The following is a 19,227-nucleotide window of genomic DNA, read 5'->3' on the forward strand; positions in this document are numbered from 1 at the left end:
CATTTTGCAGTTCTGCATACATTTGAGATGTGCAATGTTGTTAAATATTTAAGTCTAAGTAACTCTAATACTAGGCTTCCCTTGTGGCTCAGCTGGTAAAGAATCAGTCTGCAATGCAGGAGACCTGGGTTCAATTCCTGGGTTGGGAAGATCCCCTAGAGAAGGGAAAGGCTACTCACTCCAGTATTGCGCCCTAGAGAATTCCATGGACTGAACAGTCCATGAGTCACAAAGAGTTGGACACGACTGAGTGACTTTCACTTTCTTTCAACTCTAATACTAACATGTTAGAATGTAAGTAAATCCACAATTTTACATTCAATCTTAAAACTGCTACATAATTAGAAAAAAAAGTGACACATGCAGTAATTTGACAGGAAGATATAGGGAGACAAATGACTCATTATTTTCGGGAAAAAAGGAAAGTTGTTTGGTATCTGAATTCTTTTCAACCTTAATGAAAAAACAAAAGCAAAAATCTAATAAAAATCTTAAAGGGTAAGGTTAAGAACTATGGTTTGTTTTTTTTTTTAGAATCAAAAAGCAATAACAAAACAAACTTGATATTCCTTAACACAATTAAGCAGAACCATCATTTAAGTGATTTTGAGTTGCTTAATAAACCTATCTAATCCTGTGCCACTCAGATATATGAGAGGTCAGTGCCAACACATGCACCAATTCTTCATGAGTACATCTTCCAGGCTTGTCTCAATCAATTACTCAAACTGGAGATAATAAAGGGAGCTCAGAGGGACAGCTCGTGTAGTTACCTCATTACATTCGTCCACAAGTATAAAGAAGAGATCAAATCGGGACATGATAGGAGCTGACAAATTTATATTCTGTTTCAACGATTTTGATCTGTCATAGTGTCCACTGATGGGGTTCGCTGCTGCCAAAATGGACGTCCTGGCATTCAGAGTAGCCTGACCACAAAAGGAAAAAATCATGACAGGTTTAAAGACAACTGGAACGGCATACGACAAACCTCAACCTCATTCATAATTAACAAAACCCCAAATAATAAGATATCATCTTTCACCTACTAAATCATTGAAATCAAAGTCTGATACAGCAACAGATATTCCCATACGATGTTGCTGGTATGATGTGTATACCCTTTAAGTCAGCAATTTCTTACTAAGAATTCATCTTGCAGTCAGATATAGGAAGAGGCATACAATGATTACAATGTTTGTAATACAAAAGGCTGGAAATGACCTGAACATCATTCTTTTTTATAAGAGCCTAATGAGTCAAACTGGGGTATATACAAGTGAAAATCATGGAGTAATGAAAAACTAAAGTGGATCTAATATATACTGGTATAGAAAGACTATCAAAATAAAATTATAAAGTTAAATGAGCAAGGAATAAAACTTTATGTGCATTATGCTTATTTATGATAAAATATTCCTAAAAGGGACATAAACTCAGCAGACATTTCTGAGTATCTACTGGTGCTGGGAGGAGGAGATTTCTCTTTTTAATTTATATTTACCTCTTACATTTTTCTTAACTATTTGAATGTATTACTTTTATTTTTAAAGATTTATTTCTCTCTAATGATAATTATAATATTGTACTTATTATTTCCATTTAAATGATTTGTCAACTTTATTTCTGCTACAATTGGAAGCACACTGTGGCAAAGACTACAGAGAAGCTTTGAGGAAATTCTGAAAGAGCTAAAAATGTCACCATTACTTCCTTTACTTTGTGTCATAACAACTAATTTTCACAGTACCTTTAACAGCACCTGTAATCTGTAGTCGAGTGCTCTACCCCTGAGCTATGCCCCCAACACCTGTAATTTGGATTAATCCTCAGGGCTGTATTTTCCATTTCCATTAACAGCATTTCATGTTAAAGCAATTAATGCATTTTATCTAAGTGATCATCTCCAGAGCTACAGAAGTCTACAAGGCTAAGGCATGATGGAGTGGAACAGAAGTGGACACACATACCTTCACTCCTGCTTTGGTGATAGAGATGGTTTGCTGTTCCATAGCTTCATGAATAGCAACCTGATCCCGCACATCCATCTTATCAAATTCATCAATACAACATACACCCTGTAATCAAACAAGTCTGGTATAAGAAACTTCCTTTCCGATGTCAAACAGCAAGGAAACTCAAAGTTTGCTACCATAGTGACTTTAAACAACTAAGGTAAGTAAGCAATTCCAATTCCCTCTACTAGAGTAAGACAGTATAAGATCCCCAAGGGAACCATACAACTTACAACTCATTTTAAACTTTAGTTTGCCCTTTATACTAAGGGTAAAACTAAAAACAGGCAGTTACTTATTGCACTTTTATTCAACATCAAAATGTTGTGTAAATCTCAGGGTCAAAACATTCTGCATCACCTCAGTGTTAATTTTAGGTTCAAAGTGAAGGATGAAGTTGCAACATAATATTTCTAAGTATATACAGCTACAATTTACATGCATTTACAGATCTAACTGATCTATGACAAATACATGCAAAATGCAACAGATATACTCACAGATGTATCACAGTCTAGAAAGGAAAAAGTGCTGAGACATACTAGTCATAGCAAACAACCTCAGGGCAGGCAATATAGTCTACAGAAGTTCAGGAAGTGTTGACTAATGATGATAATCCCAATTTCTAGATTAATAAAACCATAAATTATTCACTAAAAGTATTTTATTTTTTCTTGAAAAAGAACACCTTAATAGAAACTTATAGGTCTTTCTTTATTGATAGGGAAGGGGGTATTCTGATTTCTTTGTATCTAATCAGGTAAAATGTTCTTACATTATCGGCCAGCATCAAGGCTCCAGCCTCAATGACAAACTCATGAGATTCTTCATCTCTCACAACAGCTGCCGTTAAGCCAGCAGCACTGGACGCTTTGCCACTGGTGTAGACAGCTCTGGGACTGAATTCCTCTACGTGCCTGTTCAAGGTTATCATATTCATTAATATATGATTACAAAGCATCCTTTTCAGGATTATCAGCTTGATACAGTTTACATCAAGTAAGAATTTAAGAGAACATACAGAAAAGGCATTAAAAAAATGCAATAAAGATATATGCCATAGACCAAATAGAAAGTCTTTTCTCCTTTGGTCTTCTGAATAGGCTAAATCCATTCCTGTCAAAGGAAGATGAAATTCATGCACGACAAAAACATTAATTAACAGTTTGGCACCAGTAATCTATTAGAAGACCTTGCACTTAAAAAAATGAAAACAAACAAAAAGAAACCCACAAATAACAACAACAAAAATAAAACAGATGTGAAATTTATTCCAAAAAGGTAAGGTTGGTTTAACAACTAAGAAACAATAATATGCCATATTTAAAAAGATAAGAAGCATTATAACAGATGCAAAAAATGTGAAAAAATCTAATACCCTTTCATGACAAAAACTCAACTAATTAGAAGAGGCTTTTCCTCAATCTGCTAAGGGTATCTATGAAAACCCACAGCTAACATCATACTTACTAGTAAAAGACTGAATGCTTTTCCCCTAAGAACAGGAATAAGACTTAGGGGTCTATTCCTGCCACTTCTATTCAACATTACACTGAAAGATTCAGCCAGGGCAATTAGACAAGAAAAAGAAAAAGGTACCCAGATTTGAAAGAAAAAAGAACTATCACTATTTGCATTTAACATGATCTTGCAGACAAGTTAGATCCACTAAAACACAACTAATAAGTCCACAAAAAAAAAAAAGAATAAATCAGTTTGTTCATGTTGCAAGATAAAAGACCAATAGTTGTATTTCCACACACTTGCAACAACCCAAAAATGAATCTAAGAAAACAGTTCCATTTATATTAGCATCATAAAGAATAAAATACTTAGGAATAAATTTAATAAAAGAAGCACAAGCATATACACTGAAAACTACAAAGCATTACTGAAATTAAAGATGACCTAAATAAATGGAAAGATAACCCATGTTCATGGATCAAAAGACTTAATATTGTTAAAAAGCAAATATAATCAGGTACAATACAATACAGATCAGAGGCAACACTAGTACATCTTTTGTGATGGTGATGGGGAGATGGGAGGCAGGAGCAACAGAGATGAAGAAAAATAAAGAGAATTCATTTAACACAGGACTATTATCTTCAAATCTAGAATTCAGTCCATGATATACTTGAAGGAAATAATATTTAATTTTAAAGCTCCTGCTAAAAATTTTATGTTCTAGAACACTGCCATGTTAAAAATTTCCCAAATAAAGGAAAGGCAGCTTGATACAGTATGAAGAGCACATGCTTTGCAATCAAAGGCTGAATTCTAATATTCATGGCTTAGAGCCACCTGTCAGCTCTAAGGAGTTAGACAATTTACTGAGACTCAGAGTTTTGTTTGCCTCCCTGGAAAAAAAGAGAATATTATATGCCTGTCTGAATGCTGGTAGGATATGACATAATACACATACACACACATACAGAGACACACACAGCACCAAGAACACAAGAGGTGCTCAAAAACTGGCTGCCATTATCTTGACCTGTAAGTTTCTTAAAAGTGTGTAAGTAAGCAAGTACTTATAGCTTTTAAAAATTAGCAGGAAAAAAAATTAATAAAAATTAGCAGAAATTGCTAACTTCATACTGGTAAGTTCAGCATAAAATGCCTCATCTTTATCACACTGTTTTTGGAAATTGTGTCCTGTATAAGAACCGTGAAGACATTTGTATTCTTAACCTCAGCAATCCTATGCCTAGGAATTTACCCAAAGGAAAATAATAAAATAAAAACTTGTACACATTAAGATGTTCACTGTATTTGATCATTAAAATAAGTTACTCAGTTCAATTGTCTAATATCAGGGTAGGGGAATTATCTTTTAAGCTATAATATGCCAACAAAAAACCATTGTGAAAACAGAGAAACACTGAAAAGTATTTAAGGTATTAATTAAAATTAAAAATATGCATGCTGTGACTTATAACCATGGAGATATATATATATATTCATACATTCAAAGAGTTTAATACAAAGATTAAAAGAATTCTGTGTGGGAATGTAATTACAATTTTTACTTACTCCAAAATCTGTAAAATGTTGCTACATTCTCCTTAACGAATTAAGGTGTACTTTAACCTAAGAGAGTTTTTGAAAGCTTGCAACTATGCGTATTATTTTCTTTGTTGTACTATCTCAGGCAAGCACTTACTTGAGAAACTGGCTCTTAGCTGTACTTGGGTCACCAACAATGCAAACATTTATATCCCCTCGAAGAGAGGTCCCTTCCCCTGTTGTCTTTGGGACACCACCAAAGAGCATCAGCAAGACACCCCGTTTTACTTCATCATTACCTGAAATAAAAACCCAAGGTATTTTTCAACATGAGTTTAAACAATTTCACAGGACACTACAAAGGGATGTTTACCAACCAAAAGAGCAAAGGCAGCTGAAGCAAAGCTAAGACTATCTGGTTTCTCACCTTGATCCTGGTTCTCGTCCTATGAATGCAAAGTCACCTAATCACTGTACTAATACCTCCACCTGAAACAGATGCTGATGCTCACCAATCTAAGAGTCTTTCCTTGTCTGTAAGTCCTGCTTCCTACACAACGTCTTTCTCTATGTCACAGTCCTCAAATACCTCTCCCCACAAATGAACTATGTCCACTACAGCCTACCATATTTGTTAGTTCTTTCCGACTGCAGGTTATACATCTCTATCAAGAGTTTCAGGAAATGGTCCATGACTTACCTCTTTTGTATAAGGAATAGTGACCCATGTTGAATATAAATACAAGCTAACTGAACTGATATGGATTAGGCAAGATGCTGAATGTGACCTACAGCTGCTTCTAAGAACTGTTTTTAAATGCATGACGGAAATGAACAATTAAAAAAAAAACACACAACACCAAATTTTAGAAATGTGATATTGGAAGAAACATTCTTCTGTCTTAATTATTACGACTTTCTGTGAATGCCATCAATGAAATGCTGGCACATGTACACAAAGCACTCCTTAGAAGCAGAAAATTTAAAATCCATCCCAAAAACAAAATTTCTGATTTATAACCTGTATGAAACAAATGCGTTGGAGGTGTGGTAGTTTAAAATAGCCCACAAATTATCTGATAATCCTCATTTCTAGATGGAGCTGAAAATTCCCCTCTCCGTAAGTGTGGCTGGGCTTAGTAACTTGGTACCCACAAATAGCATATGGTGGAAGTGAAGGGGTATAATTTTCAGCACTAGGTCCTGAGACGCATTTTGCTTCCTCCTTGCTCTGCTCTCTTGGACTGCATGCTCTGAAGGAAGCCAGCTGCTGTGCTATGAGGACACCGGAATAGTCCAGTGAAGATTCACGTGGAAAGGAACTGAGGCTTCCAGCTAACAACAAGCACTGACAGATAAGCAGTGAGTGGATCCTTGTAAGTGGATCCTCCAGATAAGTCAAGTCTTCAGATGACTACAGCCCTAGGTGACATCTTGGCTACAAAATCTACAAAGACTGACCAAGACCACAGAGCTAAGTCTCTCTCAAATTCCTGACCGACAGACTATATGAGATAATGTTTGCTGTTTAAGCCATTAAGTTTGGGGTAATTTGTTAGTAGCAATAGATTAACTTATGGTGGGAGAATGGAACAGTGTAAAAATTTGATACCTACTCATTGTAAGGTAGGATACTCTAAAACCCACAAAGGATTATTAACATTAAGGATTTCAGTTCAATTTCACTGACCAAATATTTAAGCAGAAAAAAAGGTTAATTTTCAATGATTAAAACTACATATCTAAGACAAATAACCATAATCTCATTAACTCTTGCCATTACTTCAACTGAATATGGAGGGATGGAAAAAAAAAATAAAGCATGAGACCTGAAAAGTTAGTCATATCCTTCAATGTGCAAGGGGATTTAATGATAGTGAGCAGCTAGTAACCAAGAGCTAAGAAAGTGTGAAAGTAGAAACCACAAGGCATAGGCATAGTTGTTGTTCAGTCACTAAGCTGTGTCTAACTCTTTGTGACCCCGTGAACTGCAGCACGCCAGGCTTAGGCACAGTACATATAACCAAAAAAAGAAAAAGAAAGAAATCTCTTCCCATGGTGAAAACTAACAAGAAAAAAGAGATCAGGATATTAATCTGGCATATCAGAATACACTTGCGTGCAATTCTGTCCTAAAGTCCGAAAAAGAAGACTAAATGACTTTCTTTTTTCAAAAGAAAACTGGCAAAATACACACAACATAAAATTAACCACTGCAACCACTTTTAAGGGGTTCAGTGGAATTAAGTACATTCACTATCTTTTACAACCATCACCCATTCACTTCTAGGACTTTTCATTAGCCCAAACACAAATTCTATCCATTAAACAAGTCCCTATTTCTCTCCTCAGAAGGTAATCTTTTTCAACTTTCTCTCTCTATGAATTTACCTATTTTAAGTATCTCATTTTAACTGGAATCATGTAATATCTGTCCTTTAATAAATGACGTTTTAAAATCCCTTCTAAACCCACTAAAAACCTTTTAACATCTGATTTATGTATTTTAAGAAGCTAAATGTTGCTGTTTTACAAACAGTACTTTGACTTCAAGCTTATTTCACAGATAGACTTCTTACCATGTATAGTAGGGAACAGGCTTGTACAAAGATTGTGGTACAGATTTTTATCTTGACTCATTTCAAACACTTTCTCCCACTCCTTCACAGTCATTTGGTTCTTAATGCTCTCAGCTGTCTGTTCCTCATCTCGGAGCTCTTTTCCTCCAAACTGAGGGGGAGAAGACAGGAAAAAAATAGTAGTATAAAAATAGTCTAAATAATGTGAAAGAGAAGAAACATCACCACAAACAAAATACATCCTGGGAGGCCAAAATCTGTTGACTGTAAAGGTTTTTAAAAAAAATTAAGCAGTATGGCCTAAGTTAACCAAGATTCCAAAGAGCTTGTCATTTGTCCGGTGATTTAAAAATAACAAAAAAAGCTACCACCATTGTTTTGCATTGCTATCTAAATGAATCCAGATGCTCAGGAGATGAGCCGTAATAAAATGGTAATCACTGTTATGAAGACGAGAATGCACAGAATATTATGTTCACTCCTCATTTCCCAACACTGGACTATTTCCCAAACTTTTTCTCACTGCTTTCCCATCCTGCAAACAAAATAAAGTTCTCAACAACTATAATACCAGGGGTCAATCACTCTCAGGAAGAGTAACTTATAAGCTATTTCCCAGATTATGAAATTTTTCTATTTGTACTTTCTCAAGGAATATGACAGAGGAACCGTTAACAATTAAAAAACTAACAAGACCACCCCCACCTCCAGAAAAACCACCATTAGTAATATAGCACCAATGCGCTTAAAGCACTGAACTTTAACACACAAAAATAAGTAAGAATTTTCCTTAAGGTCAGGAAGACAAGGCATGAAAAAATCTGGTTTTAGAACTAAACAGCAAATCTCAACCCAAACACTTGTCTTTAACACTGAATTTGCGGCAGCCTCAGGTAATGTCTTTCTTAAGCTTTGCCATTCTACTAAGACACTCACCCTTGGGTTGGTTGGTGCAACACAGCAGGCAAGAAAGACCAGCCTGTAAGAAAGGTCTCTAACACCAAGGGCCCGGAGACCTCGAACACCTTCTGTCTCATATCCATCAACACCACTGACACGGGAATCAGTTTCTGCACGTGCTCCTGAAACATTAAATGATAGGTTGTTTCATAGCTCAAATACTGAAGGTACTGATAATCAAAATTGCCAGATAGATGAAACCTAAAAATCTAAAAATTTCATTTCGGCTTTGAAATTTTCAGAACAGTAGGTTCTGTAGCAAAACCAATTAGTCTTTGTTATCATTATAGTTCCTTGCCCCCTCTGATTGGTAGCCAAAAATAAGGAAGAGGCAAGAAGCTAGATGTTCTGCAATAACTGAGAATTTGTTAAACTGGAGCCACAGATTACTGACCTGGTGTGCTAAGCTTAGACACGTCAGGCACAACAATCAGCGTCCCTGTAAAGTCACATTTGTCACCAGCTTGAGCTGACTCCACAGCTTCAGCCCTCAAGATCACTTCTAAACTACGGGGGATACTCCCTCGAGGAAGCTCAGCTTGAGTCTCTTGAATACGAACCTATAACAGAGACAAATAAATGGTCAAGGATGAGATCTCTTTCAAGTGCCATGAGATCTTAATTAAATGCACAAATATTGATATATCCTAAATTATCTTACCAGTTGGCAGACTTTTGACATGTGCCAACGTTCATCTTAAAAATTCTCTACCATAAAACTCTTTTTAATTTGGTAAGATATTACATCTATTTAAAAACTGCAACTTCACTTTTACTCTCATTAAAGAATACATATTTTGTTCTCTTTGTTGAAATTTACTTTGTGCTTTGGGTCCCATCCTTCTCTAAATTGTCAGGGAAATTTTATGAAAAGTTTCACATCTATTATACCCTCCACCTCAGTGCAACTGTTAACATTACTTAAGATACACATGTTTACTATATTATTTGAAAGAAGTTGCAAAAATCAAGATATTTTACCCCTAAACATTAAAGCACTCATTTCCTAAGAATAAAGACAATCTCCTATGTAACCACAATGCCATCAATCACATCAAGAAGTATTTAATTCCATGTCTTCTATTATCCAGTCCACTTTCGTATTTCCCCAATTGTCAAGAATGTCCTTTATTACAGCTGTTCCCCCCCACAACCTAAATTCATATTTTGGTATTTGGTTTTTATATCAAGTTCTTTATCAGACACAAAGCATCTCTCACCCAAAGTTGTGGGTAGAGTATAGGCTTCTTACTAACCAAGTATCAAAATAATACAAGAAAACTAAGTAAAGACTAAAAGTTGAATTTAATATTATTTATTTTAGTCTGGTACTCATTCTCCTAGTGCTTGAGCTACTGCAACTTTTCTTTCCTCCTTTCATATTCCAGAGTTACTCAGTCCTGAAGAGACTTAGCCCCTTCATTCTTAACTGCTACCATCTATCTCTTGCCCAGGTAACCATAACTGCCTTTTAGTCTCTAGTTAAATACTACCACTGTTGTCCCATTAGTCTTCCTGAAACAAAGAAAAATACACATCTGAAAACGTATTCCCCTTGCTTTTCAAAACAGGTCCAAACTTCTCAATTTGAGGATCCAAGCACTTCCATGCCTCATATCAAATCATCTCTCAGATGATTTCCAATTTGGTTCTTCTACTTTAATCATGATAATCCCCATGGCTATTGACAAGCGTGTCCACTTTCACCTGTCCTTTTACTTATGCCTTCCTCCTGCTTAACCACCATCTCCAAATCTTATACCAAGTCTCTACTTCTTCAAAGTTTCCATAACTCTAACTTATAGTGATAACTAATAACAAGCTACTGCTTTTTTATTTGTCTGAAGGAGCTTCCAATCCAAGATACTAAAAGTTAGAACACATTTATATACTGATAATTGAAATTTGCATGACAAATTTTTAGCTTAAACTTGTAGTCAGTTTTTATGTAAGTTACGGATCTTTAGGCAATTACAATATTGCCTAAGTTAAGCTTATAATAATAATTACAAGTGCCTAGAAGTGAATTATTAGCATAGGCTGAATCTGATCTAAACAGAATTAATACCTTTTGAAAATCAACAAATCTTGATTTATTTGTATCCAGCAGGAATCTCCGTCTGTTGGCACAAACTGGATTTCGACAGATGTTTGGTTGTGTGTATTTGAACTGCTGTTCCACATCCTTGATCACTGTCTGACAGTCCAAGCACAGGAAAGTTCCGCTCACAAGCTCTGGGTGAACTGGGTGAGTTCGTACCACCTGCCCACTGATGCGAGTAAGCAAACCAATTCTGGATGAGGTGAGCTCTCGAATTCTGTTTAAAGAAAGATACTGCATTAGTAAATGTTCATTTCCAAACTAAAAATATTCACTTTTAATGAGAGGATATTCAAAGACAATTTATGCTTAAAACAGTAAGAGACAAGGTATTCTTTAGACTCTCCTAAAAGACTGATTTAGTCAACATGCCCATTCCTGAAGTATAATGTACATGCATCCACAACAAAATACATAAATGAATAAAAAAAAAAACCCTAAGTAAAGGACATGAAAGAAATGCAATTGCAATTATAAAACAGGGGCTTCCCAGATGGCGCAGTGGTAAAGACTCTGTATGCAATGTAGGAGATGTGCGTGTGACCCCTGGACTGGGAAGATCCTTTGGAGGAGGAAATGGCAACCCACTCCAGTATTTTTGCTGGGAAAAAGCTCACAGACAGAGGAGCCTGGTGGGCCACAGTCCATGGCATCACAAAGAGTTGGACACAACTATGTGACAGAGCACACACACAAATATATTTTCTGCTGACCTACATTTCTAAATAAGCATTTTTATTGTACAGTTGTCATGGGGGAAAACTTGTTTGAACTTGAAGGTTTAGAAAACACTTTATTTCAGAAACTCATTTTACAGTAAATAACTTGATAACTTTATAGGTAATTTTAGTAAAGTTTTCAAAATATCATTTTCATTTCCTCCAATAAATTTATTCTTTAAATAATTGCTAAAGAGGAGAACAGTTTAAAAGTTATGCTATTTAAGCTCTTGACAATTCATTACTTTTTGTGACTGCTCTCAATTTTCATATTTTCTCTCTAAATTAAGCTTTCCCCTAAACATCCCTTAAAAGGTGTCCTAAAGTATTATAATCCCTAGAAATGACTTCACCTAACTTACTTCCCTTTCCATTTCCCTGGAAATATAGATTTTTCCAAAACTAAATGTTCTGGATAAGTGGGTATAACTCTTTACAGATGTAAGATTACAACCCTCTGAGCTTTCTGACAAGTGACAGCTATACTATTCAATGAATTCTTTTTCCTTTCAAAGAGTTTCTTACTTGTGTCTGGTAGGTAGGTCTTGAAACGCAACATAAAAATCCTTGGCAAGAGGGATCTCTTTACGGTCTTTGACAAAGGTTTTCAAGGCTCGACATAGGTAAGGGTAAACTCTGAAAAGCAAACAAGAAGAAAATCAACTTACAACTTTAAGAGGTTTACCAAGCCCTCTTTTCTTTTTCATGCTTCCCAATAGCTGAAACCAAGGAATTTCATCTGATTACATCCAAGCTTTAGAATGTAATTATGCAGGACCCTTCTATTATCTGGTCCAGGAACCTCTTTAATACTCTATTACGCCACAAATACATCTAAGACAACACAAACACCAAATATAAAGTGCTATTCCTTGATATCTATTATTTTTAAATAATTATTTAGCATGCACACCACAGACCACTCCTCTGTCCAAGATTACTCTTCTTGAACCTGGGCAGTGTACTACCTCTTAATAGCAAAGCAGCCTCCCATTTGGTGTCAAGGCCTGGTATATTCTTCCAGGTTTCATTCTTGATTGACAGGAAATGGATAAGGGTAGGGAAGGAATCTATGTACTGATGTGAGAGCAAGTTGGCAGAAACGTTTCACCTGACTGGTTAGGTGGGTGTGTGCAGGTCCCCTTGAGTTAAGTTTTAAACAGCTGCAGTAGCTTGGCTTACGCAGTAGGACCTGGAAGTCCTCTGAAGGACCAGCTACCCTCAGGAGACAGAACTGTGCAGCAGAGTCTGTGCATGAGGTATGGACGTAGGTGTTTCTACCATCAGCCCAATTTTCTACCTCCCTCTCACTTGTCAGGACAACTTTTCCTACTACATACTTTCACAATAAACTCTACTGCTCATCCTTCTAGCCATTCTTGATAGTCAGATATAACTAGAAACACTGAGACAAATCCATTTCCCAGTCCACCAGGTGAAAAAACAGGACTGTGACTCTTTCTTTCTGGGTCTTCATTTCTCCTTCATAAGTGTCCACAGTGTTTATTTTAACCTGATTTTATTTATACAGATTGTCACATTTATTTAATCCAAATGAAGACAGAATTTTGTGTAGAAAGATGTTTCTTGCTTTATATAGCAATCAAAAGTAGATTAAAAGCCTAATGTCTAACTTCTGCCCCCCAAATATTCTTCAGCTTTTAAAATGTTTCAAGGGATTTTATTTAATATGGGATGGGGAATGGATTAAATTAATGACATAATAGTACCGAATGCCTGACACGAAATAAGCAATTCTCTTAACATTTGGAAAAACTATCAATAGAAAGCAGAGATTTTCAATATCTGCATGTGAAAACTAGTCAACCCCACAAAGGCCTAAATTAGCTCAGAGCAGCACTAAAATGACCACTGGCTGTAAAAAGGGCTTCTGTGACACCTGCCCTCCCTTTATCCTCACAAATTAACACTTCCATTCCAACAAGAGCTGGCTTCCCAGGCTCCATATTTACTTAAAGATTAATATACCATACCTATAGAACTCCTCTTGAATGGTGGTAGAAAGTTGCTGGTTAAATTGCTCCAGGTCCACAAAACTCACAACCAACGTGTTTCTCTCAGGACGAATTAACTCCTCAGCTAACTGCAAGTACTTAATCTCTCCATCGCTGTTCTGGAACCTGCAGATACATACAAATCAGATGAAACTGAAATTAGGCAGTAAAAAGAAGAATCTGAATGCCTGATAATTCAGTGTACTGGTTAAAGATCATCAGCTTTAGGACCAGAGAGGCCCATTTTAGTAGTTGTACTCCTCAAGGCTAGTTACCTGTCTTCTCTAAACCTGTCCCACTTCTTTTTTAATATAATAATAATAAAAAAGATTAGAACATCATCCTGTAAGGTAAACTGTGATGATTAAATGAGAGAATGCCTATGAAATCTTTTGTAAACTTGGGAACATAGAAAAACTAGGTCTTCAGATTTAAATCTGAATCCCGCCCCCGCCAATATTTATTGATTTAGCTGCATTGGGTCTTAGTTGTGGCATTTGGGATCTTCACGGCGTTGTGTGGGATCTTTCGTTGCAGCACATACTTTCTAGTTGTGGTGTGCTGGCTGGCTCAGTAGTTGAGGTTCGCAGGCTTAGTAGTTCCATGGTACGTGGGATCTTAGTCCCCTGACCAGGGATCAAATCCACAACCCTTGTGTTGCAAGGTGGATTCCTAACCACTGGACCACAAGGGAAGTCCCAAATCTGAATTTCTTGATTTACCATTTTCCAATCTTAACTGTACATAACAACAATAAAATAACAGTTAGCATTTGTTGATTAAAAAATATTAAAACACAAAAACTCAGGTTATAATCCAAAGATTCAATTTCTGAAGGGAAAACTGACAGATTGTTGATTTAAGAACAAGAATATCAATAAATACACGGAAACGAGATGCTTCAGGGCTCAAGACCTCAGGGAAATGAAAATGTACATACACACAAAGTAAAGTTGGGTGTTTTTTCCTAATAAGTATCATACTAACATATTTACTTTTTATTCTTTTAACATAACTATGCAGATAGTTTTGAGGAAAACTAAATTCTTCCTTCAAATACAGCATGTTCTGTTTAATACATTATGAACGTCTCTCTGGAAAGCACTATGACAGAGGTACCATAAGTTGGAAATAACAGCATTGCTCTTCTCCTAGGGTTGACACTCTCATAGGAGACATTTCTATTAAAGAGAAGGATGAGATATCTAAACGTCTAAGACAAATAAACAAAATGTTTATTCAATCTTTTTCTAAAACATTTTTTAATTGAAGGATAATTGCTTTACAGAATTTTGTTGGTTTCTGCCAAACATCTACTTGAAATCAGCCACAGGTATACATGCGTTTCCTCCCTCTTATCTCCCTCTCCACCCTGCCCCTCTAGCTTGTTACAGAGCCCCAGTGTGAGTTCCCTGAGTCATACGGCAAACTCCCATTGGCTATCTATTTTACACACGGTAATCTAAGTTTCCATGTTACTCTATATGTTTACTCAGTCTTCAAACAGGATATTCTGCAATGTCTCAATGTGGATGAATCTTGAGGACATGGTGCTACATGAAATAAACCAATTCAGTCCAGTCTAGTTCAGTCGCTCAGTCGTGTCTAACTCTTTGCGACCCCATGGACTGCAGCAGGCCATGCTTCCCTGTCCATCACCAATTCCCAGAGTTTACTCAAACTCATGTCCATTGAGTTGGTGATGCCATCCAACCATCTCATCCTCTGTCATGCCCTTCTCCTCCTGCCTTCAATCTTTCCCAGCATCAGGGTCTTTTCAAATGAGACAGTTCTTTGCATCAGTTGGCCAAAGTACTGGAGTTTCAGCTTCAGCATCAATCCTTCCAATGAATATCCAATCACACAAAGACAAATATTGCATGATTCTACTTATATGAGGTATCGAAAAGAGTCAAATTTGGGAATTCCCTGGCAGTTCAGTGGTTAGGACTCTGTGCTTTCACTGCTGTGGGCCCGGGGTTCAATTCCTGGTCAGGAAATTAACATAAGTCATGGGGTGAAGACCAAAAAAAAAGGTAAAATTCATAGAATCAAAGAGTGGAATGTTGGTTGGAGGAAAAGGAAAATGTGGAGGTATTACAGGCATAGTTTCAGTCAATAAAAAGAAATGCATTTGAAACGATACTAATGAGGTGGATGAACCTACAGCCTACTAAACAAAGTGAAATCAGAAAGAGAAAAACAAACATTGTTTATTAAGGCATATATACAGAATCTAGAAAGATGGTACTGATGAATCTATTGGCAGGGCAGCAATGGAGACATAAAGATAACAACTTGTGGACACGGTGTGGGAAGGAGAGGGAGGGACAAACTGAAAGAGTTAACACTGAAACATACGTATTACCATATGTAAAAGAGACAGCAGTGGGAATTTACTGTATGATGCAGGGAGCTCAAACCTGGTGCTCCGTGGCAACCTTGAGGGGTGGGATGGGGTGGGAGGTGAGAGGGAGGTTCAAGAGAGAGGGGACATATGTGTACTTATGGCTGATTCATGGTGATGTATAGCAGAAACTAACACAATATTAAAAACAAAACATAAATAAAAATTATTAAAGTTAAAAAAAAAGTTTTAGTGAAGCAAGATGGATAAGTTCTAACAGAATCTACTGAACAACAATACATTGTACAGTTAAAATTTTGTTAAGAGGGTAGCTCTCATGTTAAGTGTTCTTTCCACAATAAAGGAAAAAAAAAAGGTGAAAGAAATGTGACAGGTGCATATAAACTAATTTTGCCTAACAGCAACACCTAGAAACGCTTTATGCATATAACAGGTGCCACTGGAATTTGGCCTGTTAAGACTTTTAAAAAATCTGAAAGGAAAAATGAGTGATAGATAGACTGGCTACAGATGTTTCCAAGTATGGGACAGTCAGGAAAGATATGGGAGGACTGTAGGTGATGACAGAATGGCTGTGGAAGATGAAACTAGAAAGAGCAGCTGTGAAGTATTTGGACTTTATTTCATAAGGAATGGCAAACCAAAGTTGGTATTTTGAGAGGGAGTTAACATTTTTTTTCTCAACAAGGATTATTTGTCTTATTCATCATTGTGCCCAGCAGTTAGCTGCAAGGCAAACTGCAAGGAAGTGAAGGTAACTATAGTATTTGTTAATATCAAACATAGTTGAGGACCTTCGTAAAATGGTATGGTGGCTAGGTGGGATTAAGCATGAGATTCACATTCAGATGAAATAACTGGCAGTAGATACACAACCAGAGGTCATGCAAAGTGGCAGCCTGGGAACATAGGGGAAGAAAGGATTGGTGCTGCCTGAAAGATTCATAGGGTTTAACAAACAGCTATGAATCTTTAACTAGGCTTTGAAGGATGAATAGTTATCAGGCAGAGAATAACATTATGAAAAGTAGGGAAATATAAGCTACGGTATTAAGTATATCAGAATTTTATTAAGACAGCAGAACTATTAACAGTAAAAGTGTGGAAATATCCCATATGTCCATGGATGGATGAGTCAACAAATGAAACGGTAATGAGTACTATTCACCCTTAAAAAGAAAATTCTGGCACATGCTACAACATGGATAAACCTCAAAGACATTATGCTAAGTTAAGTAGGCTGGTCACAAAAGGACAAATATTGTATAACATGAAGTCTGAGGTACCTGGAGTAGTCCGATTCACAGACAGAAAACAGAATGGTGGTTGCCAGGTGCTGGAAAGTGGGGGGAATGGTGAATCATTGTTTAGTAAGTGCAGAGTTTGGAAAGAAGAAAAGCTTCTGGAGATGGATGTTAGTGATGACTATATTACAAGGCAAATGTACTTAACATCAGTGAACTCTATGTTTAAAAAAGGTTAAAACGGGTTTTTACACAACAACAACAACAAAAGAATTTCCTGTCATGTTATGCTTAAAGATACTGAAGTCATTAAGGTCCCTAAGGACAGCCACAAGAAACTTTAATGATGGAAAGTATTTTCATAAGACATGGTGCTAATTTTTTAAAGCTTCAATATAACTAATGCTGAGAACTTAGTAGAGCTTCTAAATATTAGTAAAATCGTATAAAAAAAATCGTATATAATTTTTTTAGGACTATTGCAGAATCTCAGACCAAGGATGTCATCAAAGAGTACTTCAAATGCAAAATATGATCACATTAAAAAGCTGAGCTCTTTCTTATAAAAATTTTTTTCCTAACTCATTCCAAAGTGCTTTCTTCTTCCTGGAAGCAGTAGAGTCCATACACAAGGAAAGCAGCGATATTCTGAGATATCTAAGAAAAGTAACTGGTGGCAGTGGCTGCAAGCCAGAGAGAAGCGGTTTGAGATGCCTGGAGCCTAAAAAAAACAACTGGAAAAAAAAAGAAAAGAAAGAAAGAAAAGAGGGATTTGGGGGGTTGGAAGGGAAGGAAGCAAGAGACGGAGGAAATGCGTTCAGTGCCATAAGCCACGCAGGGCGGCCCCTAACCCGAGCATCTGTCAAGCACCAGGTTCATTCCCGCACATTCACCTCTACAGGCTCCAGGGCTGCCTGGCCCTCGGTGGACCCCATGAGGTCCCCGCCAGGATTCCCCCGCCAGTTCGGCCTCCCCCACGACTCAGACGTGCGGCCTAACTGGACGAGTTACTCATTCCCACCCAGCTTCGGCGTCCGCACAGGGAACCCGGGGCTACGCGACCACCAGCCCAGGGCTGTGAGAGCTGAACAACGGGCCTAAGCGTTCGGCCCAGGACACAGCACACGGCAGGAGCCCGAGGAAGGGCTCCAGATGAATTTCACCAACCCTGGAGATCAGCCCAGCCCGGCCCAGGCTCCTCCCCGGGGCCCGCTCTCCAAGGCGCGCGACCCCTCAGTACCCAAACGCGCTCGAGGCCCTAGGCGGCCCCAGACTCCGGAAGCCGGGAGGGGAAGTTCCGCGATTAGGGGGCGACCGCCGACTTACTCCTCCAAGAAGTCCAGGAACAGTTTCTGGCACTTCTCGGCCACCTCATCGCGGACTTCCAGATGCTGGCTGCCGGCGCCCGGCTCCGCCGCGGCAGCGAGATCCATATCTGCCTAACGCTGAAGGACAGCTGGCGCCACACTAGAGTTGCTTCTCCTCCGCCGCTGCCGCTCTGCGCGCACCGCCTCCGTCCCGCCCCTTCGCTGGAAGGCCGGAACCAATCGTGGCTCAGGAGCCCCGAGATTCGCGCCAAACCTGTCCAATGAACGCGGTTTCTCTCTCAGCCCCGCCCACAGAGCGGAGATTTCGCGCCAAATGCAAAGCTCTGAGAAAGCTGGGTGGTCTGCCTCTGCGCCTGCGCAGTTGGTCGTGTCCAGGGAAATTTCGCTGCTGGAGGTTGAAAGATAAGATCTTTGTTCTGGGGTGGGGTCGGGGGTGATTTTTCAAATTTTCTTCGAATCGTTTGAGTGATATTAATTGAGCAGGAGGCATAAGGCTTTAGAGAGGAAAACGAGTAAGATTCAGACCTCCTGCTTGAGCCATACAATTCAGTTCAGTTCAGTGGCTCAGTCGCATCCGACTCTTGGCGACCCCATGAACCACAGCACGCCAGGCCTGCCTGTCCATCACCAACTCCTGGAGCCATCCAATTGGAGGACATAAACTGTGAACCACCGGTTAAAATCCTGTAAAAAGAGTTAAAAGTGATGTATAAACAGTACCAGGGGGAAAGGAGACAGGGGAGCTGGCAGGATTATTCTGGTTGGTGCTGACCGAGGAAAATCAGCGATGATTTGACGCTGTTGATTTAATTCCTCTGACAAACGCACTCTTGATTTGGGTCTTCCTGACTTGCCTTTCCACCCCTTGGTGGCCATATTTCCCCGACTT

General features: G+C 38.0%; 1 protein-coding gene across 1 annotated transcript in view; it reads right to left on the reverse strand.

Annotated features, from left to right (window-relative positions):
* MCM6 (minichromosome maintenance complex component 6) overlaps positions 1-18,518 on the reverse strand; it is a 34,657-nt gene extending 16,139 nt beyond the window's left edge. The window contains exons 1-11 of the mRNA XM_065931460.1: positions 18,337-18,518; positions 13,378-13,524; positions 11,909-12,019; positions 10,632-10,881; positions 8,958-9,123; positions 8,540-8,685; positions 7,604-7,754; positions 5,182-5,323; positions 2,791-2,932; positions 1,971-2,078; positions 774-929 (exon numbers count right to left, since the gene is read on the reverse strand). Coding sequence (XP_065787532.1) covers positions 774-929; positions 1,971-2,078; positions 2,791-2,932; positions 5,182-5,323; positions 7,604-7,754; positions 8,540-8,685; positions 8,958-9,123; positions 10,632-10,881; positions 11,909-12,019; positions 13,378-13,524; positions 18,337-18,443 — 1,626 coding nt within the window. The 5' untranslated portion in view covers positions 18,444-18,518. The remainder of the gene's footprint in view (positions 1-773; positions 930-1,970; positions 2,079-2,790; positions 2,933-5,181; positions 5,324-7,603; positions 7,755-8,539; positions 8,686-8,957; positions 9,124-10,631; positions 10,882-11,908; positions 12,020-13,377; positions 13,525-18,336) is intronic.
* Positions 18,519-19,227: the final 709 nt, after the last annotated feature.

Source organism: Muntiacus reevesi, chromosome 3 (assembly GCF_963930625.1).
Source record: "Muntiacus reevesi chromosome 3, mMunRee1.1, whole genome shotgun sequence".
Classification (NCBI taxonomy): domain Eukaryota; kingdom Metazoa; phylum Chordata; class Mammalia; order Artiodactyla; family Cervidae; genus Muntiacus; species Muntiacus reevesi.